This window comes from Phaethon aethereus (assembly GCF_964289735.1).
Source record: "Phaethon aethereus genome assembly, chromosome: 6".
In the NCBI taxonomy this organism is placed as follows: Eukaryota; Metazoa; Chordata; class Aves; order Phaethontiformes; family Phaethontidae; genus Phaethon; species Phaethon aethereus.
Window position 1 is genome coordinate 30,695,336 of NC_138580.1, and position 10,834 is coordinate 30,706,169.

Here is a 10,834-nt window from a genome sequence, read left to right on the forward strand (position 1 = left end):
GGCTAGTAATCATATATAACAATCAGTGTTTTGCTGGAATAAACCAAGTTCACTCCAGCTTAAACCTTGAGGCAGTTAAAACCCCACTGATTCATGCAGCCCAACAAAGTGCAGGGGCCAGTCAGAAACAAGGATAAGCCTTACCCCAGTACGTAATTTTTATCTCACCAAGCTCTTAAAAAGAAGTATGAATTTAATGCAGTAACAAACAGGAAGGACACAGACATACATAGTAAATGCTCATAACAAAACAACATGACATTATTTCCGTTAACTCACAAAATGCTCTGTTAGACGCTTAATCAACCAGAAGCCTTGTTTGTCATATGGCTGCATTTTAGATCTTAAAACAAGAAACAATAATCACAAAATTTAATGCTTTTCTGAACTGGCAAAGATCTTACACCCTGACACTTCTGCAGATTCATCCTCATACTAGTATCAACTGAAGGTTAATTGGAATAAAAAAAAGACGGCATCAGCTCAAACACAGAGTTCCTGGATTTTTCTAAAGTTAATCAATCTGATAGACCTATACAGATACACTGCGGAATGCCACGTTTCATAGTATGCAAATCTTCTATCCTAACTTTCCTTCCCAGAAGCGATGGGGAAATGACAGTTCATGAGGTTTCACAGAGGGAATACCACACAGCATTTTGGCTTTACTCAGTTTTGGAAAGATCTCATTGTACATGAGGTTCATGTTAGCCATTAGATGGTATCAGTGTGCCCTGTGGAACAAATTAATGATTTCAATAGTTAACTCATTCTCCATTAAGTTAAATGTAATTTAAATTAGAGATAGAAGAAATCCTTTTCCACTTACTACTTAAGCTTTCTCTTCTTCATTCTCACCTTTGTCTTTCTCTATGAACATAGCTAGCAGATTTTGAGGCAGGATTTAAAATTGTTAGCCTGAAAAATAAAACATGATGAGCCTAAACCAGACCACTAACAAGCCTGGTTTAGATATGGAAGGCTACATGCAACCCTCATGCCATCAGGAAACCACTTATATCTGCAGTCTGTGCAGGTTCAAAAATGTTTAACATGACAAAAGCATGCTTCTCCCAACCCTGGTAACTGAATACACAGATGATGCAAATAGCTAGCACATGATTGTTTTAATTGTGTCTCCTCCAGTTTCACAGTTTGACAAAAAATCTATGAGGCCTTGCCTTGAAGCTAACAGTTCCTCAGGATTATGGGTAACTGCCTTAGAACAGGTAGTGTGGTGGTTTGCATTTAAATGAGATGTGCTGATAAAAGGATGTATTTAAGAGCCTCAATGTTGATGTGAAGGAGGAGGGTCTCTAGGTATTGGGAATACAAATTTTCTTCTTAAGGTATATGCTGGTTGGGGCATCTGCTTCTTTGTCCCCAAGCGGTCAACACGTCTGCCCACGTCTTCATTAACTTCTGTAAGAATCGACAAAATATCTTCACCCCTACAGCCAGAGGGAAAGCAAAAAAAAAACCCCAAAAACCCAACTTATTAATGAGCAGATGGCACTCCATTTAACACCTCCCAGATCATCCAGAATATACAGTATAAACATTTAAAACACAAAAAAGGAAACACATCCTTTTCTCCAAATTTCTCCTCTTTTGTTCTCATTTGAGTCATATTAAAAACAAAATACCATTTCTTATTCTGTTTTGCTTGATTCAACCAGTAAAGAAAAATAATGGAATAAAATATTTTTACCTAAATCCACTCAAGAAACAGATGGCTCTGCCTTAAAGAATATAGGCGGGAAGTTTTGATTTTTTTTACAATAAACTTCACATTCTCCAGATTATCTCTATTGTACTAGAAGTGTTAATGTAAATTTATCAATGGCAAGCAAACAAATCATCAGTTTAATTAATTCTGTCCACCTCAGAACATGGGTTCATGTTCCTATGTGAATTTACCTTTGGAGGAAAAAAAAAAAAAGGGTAAGTTCCTCCCATTTTTCCATGGAAGAGCTAAACGAAGTATTTACCTTGGTACCAACAACTGTAGCTTGCTGCACAGGGCCTGAATATACCAGGCACCCTGTTGAATGTGCCGGAAAGACACATATCCATCAATTGTGGCCATGCCTAGAAGGAAATCAGCCTCTTCAGGAATACTTTCAGAAGGAGAAACGCTCTGTTGCATGGAAGACAAGTCAGGAATTCGTGCATCAGCTTCAACATAGACAGGACACTGTATCTCTTTACCCTGGCATGCTTGGATAAAGAAGAGTTTGGGTTTTTCAGCCAGCTGTGGACATTGTTTGGCAGTGAAATGGGACATGATCATGCGAATTGACACAAGTTCCTCATCTTTCCCATAGATTGCTCCAGACTCTCCATGAGATAGAATACAACATATAAAACAGTCCCTGTCTTTGTGTTCTGGCAAACGCTGCCAAGTTCGCATGAGATTTTTAATCTCCCCAGACGTCAGATCTGTGTAAGTCCTCACATCCAGACCAAGCCATGTGAATACTCGCTCCAGTTCCCCTGCAATTAAAAGAAAGATAAAAGGAAAAATGGAGGCAGTAGAAAAACATTTTATGAAGTCACCATGCAAGATAATCTGAACCGGCAAAGACCTTATATCCTGACACTTCTGCAGATTCATCCTCAAACTAGTATCAAAGGAAGGTTAATTGGAATAAAAAAAAAGATGGCATGAGCTCAAACACAGCGTTCCTAGATTTTTCTAAAAAAGTTTCAAAAAATACAATGACATTTTACAATGTATAATGTCACGCTAAGTGAGCTCACAAATGACACCTGAAAATATGAGGAACGCCCCCCTCCCTGAGTTTCAGATTAGATCTTTCAAAACCTTCCTCACCTTATTATTTTCCAGCTGCAGTTTTGACTATTAGAGTTCCATACACAAGAGATAAACAGAATGAACAGATTAAAATAAGAAGTACGCACAGAGTTGCTTGATTATGGAATTTTGCATTATATGATGTAGAGTGATGGTTTAGTTCAGTTTTAGTTCTTTATTATTGCTATGGATAAAGGCTAAGTAAAAAGGGATTCTTAAAATAATTCAAGAATGATCCAATTGCGTCAGAAACTCAGTGGTTACTTGTCCTTTAACGCTTCCTCCCTAGAATACACCAATGACATAATTTAAGACATATCAAACATTTCACTCTTTAAGAATATTAACTAAAATATAGACAATATAGACCAATACTAGACAATCAACTTATATGGAGAAACAGAGAGAGTAATCCTCCAAAAATCTCACTTCAGTAACTTACCAGCATCTTTGCAAGAACCCTTCCTCTCCTGAAGAGACCTATCAAAGTTAACATTATTAATAACAAGACAAAATCCTCTGTGTGGTCCATCCATTTTGTAGCTTGTCACCTTCTGTAGAAAGGAGAGGAAAAAAGCTTACAGCCTCAATGAATTTATTCAACTTACTTATATTTCCTTAACATGTCTCAAAATTGGCATCCAAAAATTAGAGGCACCTAAGCCTGTGGGTTACTTTTGAAAAGCTGGAACTCAATGGTGCGTCCTGTGAAAAGCCATGGGTGAAGCCTCAAGCACACTCTGTCACCATACTATCAAACCATAGAGGACAGGTTTAGCAGCTGGGTTGGTTATCTGTTTGCAAAAGGGAGGATTCAGCAGCCAAACTCTGCAACCTGAATTGGTGATGGGGATAGAAGTCCCCAACTGTTTCCAATGTCACGACAATACTTTAACTTCAGATGGCAGAGAGTTCACAGTGGAACTATAGGATGTTAGACATCTGAGTTGTTTTTTTCGAGTACCGATGAATACCTGGAATAGGCGGTTCATACTGACCCATTGGAATGGGATGCAAGCAGAACAGAGATCTCAGAAGTGCATAAATCTGCCACACTACTAGTTTCACTAAGACTTAAAAGGTATCTCCAACTCTTAAGAAAGAATGTTTTAAAAACGGAAAAGTCACTAAAAGTTCAAGTACCATCTCTTCTGGTTGAAATAAGAAACTCCTGCCACTCCAGTTCCTTTCTGCTCACTAGAGTGCGCAACAAACAGCTACTTTTGTGCATTTTAGTAGAACAAAATGAAGGCAGCACTCCAAGCTCCTTCAACGGCACCAAGAAGTAATTTTGCTACAGCAGTCTGAATATCAGGTGGTGAAAAGATACGTTATAGCACAGAACTTCAAGAAATTAAATAGCTATAAACAAATGCAGCAACTTGCTCCCTCAATATTCATGCACATCAGAAGGAGAAAGCCAGGGGAATTCAGTGGTTACACTGCTGTGCAAGGTTAAAGAGTGCACATAATGTTTCTAAGAAGCGATTTCACAAAAGGGATCTTTTCTCCTCTACCAACTTGTTAAGGAAGATTGTTGCATGCCTGCAATAGCTTACTAAAAACCTTCCCTTTTTTTATCTTTCTCACAAGGTCTTTGCATGCTACCCCTTATTGCTTTTAATTTCAAGATGCCCTGAAGCTTTTTCTAAGCCATATCCAAAAAGAGAACTGTGAAGCTATGTTTGTCTCTGTCTTGTACATTCTGCTGCCATCTCCAAAATGCGTAACTTAAGAAAATGGCAAACATTTTGCCTGCATCAGGAAGATAAGCAGATGCAGTGATGCGTGGATAGCATCAAAGCTATTATGCCTATTTTGCCTCCATCCACACCTTTCAACGTTGGTAAGTTTCTGGCCTCCAAGGTTAGGATATTCTCTGAAAGATTCCAGTTGATCAGAGAAATCAAAAAACTTCACAAGACATGCAGATATCTCACATGTCCTTGCATGATAAATGTCATTACAGGGATGCAGACCTCACACACCCAGGTATTCAAAAAGATAGATTTAAGAGATTGTCTCAAACCTTGGATTCATTTTCTACATTGCTGAATTGTCCAGGCAGCTCCAGGTTCATTTCAGAGAAGCCTTGTGTAAGATTAGGTGTTTTGTTATCTAGGAAAAGAAAAACAGCATAGATGTTTATGAAGGGAAATTCAATATTGGTGGATGTAACAAAAAGGAGTTTAGCTACAATACAGCACTTTTTGTATTTGAAATACTGTTTCATTGAAAGAAATTATTCCTCTATATGAGATAGCATTGTCACGTTCAAAGGATCTATTCTGAACATGCCTCCAGTTATTGTTATTATATGTACTTTTGTGACAAAGGCAAGGTTTCTATTTGTATTGGTATTGTGGAACAAAGATATCCATGATACAAGGACAGATTCCACCTGAGACATTCAAATGAATTTTTCATTTGCCAACCAGCTTAGAAATAAACTGTATTGTAAGAAGGACTTGCAATGTTACTACTGAAGTTCTCATTACAGATTTTTTTTTTTTGTTCCTGAATAATAACTCTTCAGAGCTAGACTGCATTGACAGAGCTTGAAAGTGGAAAAGAGCTGACAGCTGTTGCACTTCTATACTTTGCAACCGGTCAATTTGACATGGAGTCACAAAGATGGATGCAAACTTCCCACTGTTATTTGTACAGAATCTTTTCAGACATCTGATCCAAAATTAACTTTATTTATTGCTGCTTATTTACTTCTTTGTCTGAATAACCTAAAATGCTTGTCTCCTTTTGTACAAATCATACACTACTTAATGCATTCAAAACATCCATCTCTACCATGCAACACCCCTAGGCTCTTCAACATAATGATCTATACAGCAGAAGTCAGCGGTAAAAACCTGCACCCAAAGAACTAACAACTCACTTTTATAAACAGTCATAGTGTCCCATTCTCCTGTCCTCCCAGGGATATTTAAATAGAAAACTTGATTTTTGTTTTCAGGAAAATAAATTGTCTTTTTACTTCTAATCAGACCAGCCCTTATTTCACTTCCCAGAAAGCACATCAGTTAGCTTCTGGTTAATGACTGACAAAGTAGACAGGATTTGCCAATTTTCTTTTGCCTCTTTTATATAAGAGCAGAAATCCTTCAAATCTACTTGTGCAGAAAGCAAAAGACCCTTCCAAGAAGACAGCAAGGTTAAGTGTGTTGCATTAAACCAAATGCTAGAAATTTCACAGAGAAAGTAAAGGAATATAAAATTGAACATACAGGTAGTAAAAACCAAACATATTTTCAGAAATTCTTACCATTGATATTAGAACAGCCAAATTTGATCAAGGTTTCCTATTTTTTGAGTAGAGGGAATATCATGTTAAAAATCATTCTTATATATAACAGGTTTTCATAGTGATTTAGTAAAATAGGCTTAATACAAAGCTCTTTAAGTAGTGAGTAGGAAAAACACTGAATTCCTAAGAGCAACAAAGCATTTAATAATGAAATTACAAAAGAATTCCCCATACAGCAAATCCCACAGAGCTGGAAACAACTGTATTTTCTCTTAAGGATAAAGGGAAACAGCAAAGAATTTTCTTTCACTTCCAAATGATCATCTCACCATACGGGTAGGCAGTGACTATAAACAAAATAAAGGTCCCCACATAGTCCCATATCAATTCTCTTGGATAGTTAATTATTTGAGTATAAATCATTATAACTAGGGATTCTAGTCCTGCCTATGAGACATCTTCTAACAGTTAGGTGTCAATGGTTTATTATACAGCATGGAAAAAGTGTATAACCTCTCATAATTTTAAAGAAAAATCAAACATGTCAGGATTATGGAAACAGTCCTTTAGTCTTTTTTAAAAATTCTTTTAAATATGTTTTCTTAATAAAACTACACTAATTTTCTCAGTGTGTCAAGTGCCATGCATGAATGTTTCCCCAAACCCTCTACACATGTAGAACAAATATAGCTCAAATCAACAGTAATGCAAACCCTTCTGATACTAAATAGACCATTTTGCTCAGCTCTTATCTACTAGAACTTCACTTCTGAGAAGTATCCTTAGAAAGATCACTGATGTTCCTCATTCAGAACTGGGTTAAAACTCCCTCCCTTCCTCTCCTCTTCCTCAAAAAAGAGATCAGTTATAGCCCTGATAAGTTTCCCAATCTGATTGATCATGGAGCTGCAGGAGCGGTTTAACTGATCAAGGACTGGTACATTGAGAAAATGGGACCACTTCCTTTAGCAGCAGCACTTTGAACTGATCATCAAAGTAGAGTGTTAGCCTTTAGAGACAGTTTAATGATCAGCCAAAACTTTACAAATCAGCACCAACTGACTGACCCATCCCTTCTAGGGAGGCACCCATCTAGCTCCTTCTCTCACTCGTCTCTCTTCCTAACATTTTTTTCCCCAATTGCACATGACCAATAGTAGTATTTCTGACTTACGCTATTTGATACTATATGCAGCTCTGTTTTTTACATGCTGAACAAATATGCTTGTTCCCTTCCTAAACCAAGTAAGATGATTTAGCAAAAAATCCCACAGCTAGTACAGTTTCAAAATAAAGGCAACAAAAAACCCCCCAACCCCACAAACCACTAAAACCCAAGTTGGCAGTATGTACTTAAGTGTACCTGTGGGGAAGTGAATACTCTGATGTCTCCAGTGTGAGACAGTGAAGATTCCTTGACTGGCAGAGTGTTCTCCTGCTGAGGCAGAGACACTAAAAGCAGAAAGAGACAAAATGAGAGAAGCCCAGTGCCTTTTAGTTAAACCAGTATGAACCTGCACATTAGGCAAATGCAGATCTATACTTACTGAAATATTAAAATAGAAACCAACTATAAAACACACTCAGAAAGCACAGGGGAATGGAACTCCTGAAACGTAGAGTGCCTGCAGACACCAAGATCAGTGAAGAAGAAGGGGGAAGAGGTGCTCCAGGCACCAGGGCAGAGATTCCTCTGCAGCCCATAGTGAAGACCACGGTGAGGCAGGCTGTCCCCCTGCAGCCCACGGAGGTCCATGGTGGAGCAGATCACAGAATCACACAGAATCATTAAGGTTGGAAAAGACCTTTAAGATCAGCAAGTCCAACCATCAATCCAACACCACCATGCCCACTAAACCATATCCTGAAGTGCCATGTTTACATGTTTTTTGAATACTTCCAGTGATGGTGACCCCATCACCTCCCTGGGCAGCCTGTTCCAATGCTTGACCACTCTCTCAGTAAAGAAATTTCTCCTAGTATCTAGTCTAAACCTCCCCTGGCGCAACTCGAGGCCATTTCCTCTCATCCTATTGCTAGTTACTTGGGAGAAGAGACCAACATCCATCTCGCCACAAACCCCTTTCAAGTAGTTGTAGAGAGCAGGAAGGTCTTCCCTCAGCCTCCTCTTCTCCAGACTGAACAACCCCAGTTCCCCCAGCTGCTCCTCAGAAGACTTGTTCTCCAGACCCCTCACCAGCTTCGTTGCCCTTCTTTGGACATGCTTGAGCACCTCAACGTCCTTCTTGTAGTGAGGGGCCCAAAACTGAACAGGGCATTCGAGATCTGGCCTCACCAGTGCCAAGTACAGGGGCACGATCACTTCCCTGCTCCTGCTGGCCACACTATTTCTGATACAGACCAGGGTGCTGTTGGCCTTCTTGGCCATCTGGGCACACTGCCAGTTCATGTTCAGCCGGCTGCAACCAGCACCTTCAGGTCCTTTTCCACCGGAAAATATGGTATGTGCCTGCAGCCTGTGGAGGACCCCATGCCACAGCAGGCAGATGCCCAAAGAAGTCTGTGACCAGCCAGGGTCAACCCACCACACCCAGCCTGTTTGGTATGTGCTCAACTGCTCTGTGTGGCTTCAGATATTCCAGCATGTTTCTACTGGAATTCAGATAGGAAGTAATGCAAGATAAGGACTGTTACGCCAAATTTGTGTGTGAAGATGAGTGATCCCACTCTATATCCTGTTCCAGCAGGACCCTGAGGTTTAGTTACCCAGACCCCTGAATTTCTCACCTTTTGCCCTTTTGTAGCAGTTTACTGTTTCCAGAAGATCAGGCGAAACATTCATACAGACTTCCTCCAGCATCTGCACATTGTTTTCTGTTAAAAGGCCCTGTTTTTCCAATAAAATCAGCAATTCCAGAGCAGACTGACAGCCAAAAGGAGAGAGTAAAATACAATTATTGTTCCTTAGAACTCAAAACCTTCCTCAGCCCTGTCTGCCACAAACAATCACAATATGATCTGCTTTGCTTCCTACCAACAAGGTCCAAACAGTCAATTTTACATCACTCTGGGAGGTGGAAATGTTGCTATGGAAAGCTACCAGTTGCGTTATTATTTGATACGGTCTTGTTTAAACAGATTCACCCAAACCATATTGACTTTTGGCTTTGAGAAGTCTTTACTGCTGTGGAACAGTAACAATGACATGTGGACATAAATGTCCATGACATTTGCACATGGCTCAAGCAGGGCAAAGATTTGATTTGTCATCCTTTTATGATATAATGCAAGACTCTGGACTGCCAGCGATTGACCTTGGCACAAAGAACCAAATTCTACACTTAGCTGTCAACAGCTTTCTCCTTGTTAACCCTATAAATACTGTCTAGCCTAGTCTCAGGTTACGCCCTATTCTGCCAAATATTTTCTCCTCATGCTTTTCCTCCTATACCTCCCCTGCCCCGTCCCTTCCCACTATATACACATTTGACTCTTTCTTCACATACAAGAGTTACCCGTCGCTTTGGAAGACAGTTTTGCAGGAGGAATGTGATATCCTTCAACATCTCATTGGTAATGTTCTCTGACAATTCATACAGCATTTGCCTGTAACAGAGATCCAGCAAGATAAAAGCAGAACAGAAGACAGTGTAGAAACAAAAAGCAATCTGGGAAACAGTATGCCATAGATGGCAGTAATGGACAGAACAGAATCACACTGCAAGCTTACCTGTACGGAGACACTCTTCCCTTCTCATGAAGACATTCTTGCACTTTCTCCTTGGTATAACCAAGTTTCTTGAGCAAGGAGTGACATTTAATTCTGTACAAGAGTTCAGCTAGTAGGAAAGTATCTTCCTCATTCAGATACTCTTCAGCCATGAGAAGCTGAAAAATGTCCACTCCTGACTTCACACTTTCCAGTTTTCTGAAGGGGAGCAAGTCAGTACAGAGAAATTTTAAAGCTGCTACATCTTCAGCCACCAGATTTTCATCAATGAGCAGAAGCTGCTGACGGAATTTCAAGCCAACATCAACATCCATGTTGCTGGAACCAACAGTGTCTCTGCCTGAAAGTAGAAAGCAAATGCTGGTAACACTTGAATAGTCAATACAACAATCCCTGTAATAAGATTTCATCCAACAGCTGTTTGGAAGCCCTGAATTCTCTGCAAAATAGAAGCTTCCTTTTAAAATTTATTTTAAAATATATGAAACTTACTTCCTGCCCTAAACACAAGACTACAACAAAGACCAGATTTGGCAGAAGCTCTGAACAACCCAGTCTAAATTTGAAGTCAGCCCTGCTCTGAGCAGAAAACGGGGCTAGATGACCTCAAAAGGTCCCCAAATTCTCCCATTTGTTTCAAACATCTTCCATGTTCAGATCTTTGCTTCTCCCCTTTTTTTGTAGGTGGGAAGAGTCACTTATTACAACTCTCACTGGAGAGAGCACAGTGGTTCACACACATTCCTTGATCTGCAGTCCAAGGGCTCATTCTTCTCTGGCTGGAGCAGGGAGGTGTTCCTCTGTTACAAGCCTGCCACCCCAGCTGAAGCTGTGGAATATCCATCCACTCCCACTCATATCTTGCTACAAGACTGTGTTTCACATTTGGCGTAGGAAAACCCTAAAGCCTCCCTTGTAAGTGTCAACTAAAATGTAATAGCACTCAGTCTAAACAGGCTCCACACAAGCAACTCAATCTTACTGAAGTTTAACAGAGACTGATCACTCTTCCACTATGCCAACTTCTCCCATGTAGCCTGGGCAGTTCTTTTCTGCCTGTGGA

The 10,834-nt window shown here is 39.8% G+C and overlaps 1 protein-coding gene across 1 annotated transcript; it reads right to left on the reverse strand.

The window, feature by feature from the left end:
• Positions 1-1,277: 1,277 nt before the first annotated feature.
• On the reverse strand, positions 1,278-10,085 carry CASP10 (caspase 10; the record flags this gene model as incomplete). Its single annotated transcript, XM_082001638.1, has 9 exons — positions 1,278-1,451; positions 1,992-2,496; positions 3,261-3,372; positions 4,848-4,936; positions 6,099-6,135; positions 7,444-7,532; positions 8,829-8,964; positions 9,548-9,647; positions 9,772-10,085. The coding sequence occupies 9 exons, from the start codon at positions 10,083-10,085 to the stop codon at positions 1,289-1,291; spliced, it is 1,545 nt and encodes a 514-aa protein (XP_081857764.1). The 3' UTR covers positions 1,278-1,288.
• Between the last annotated feature and the right edge of the window lie 749 nt (positions 10,086-10,834).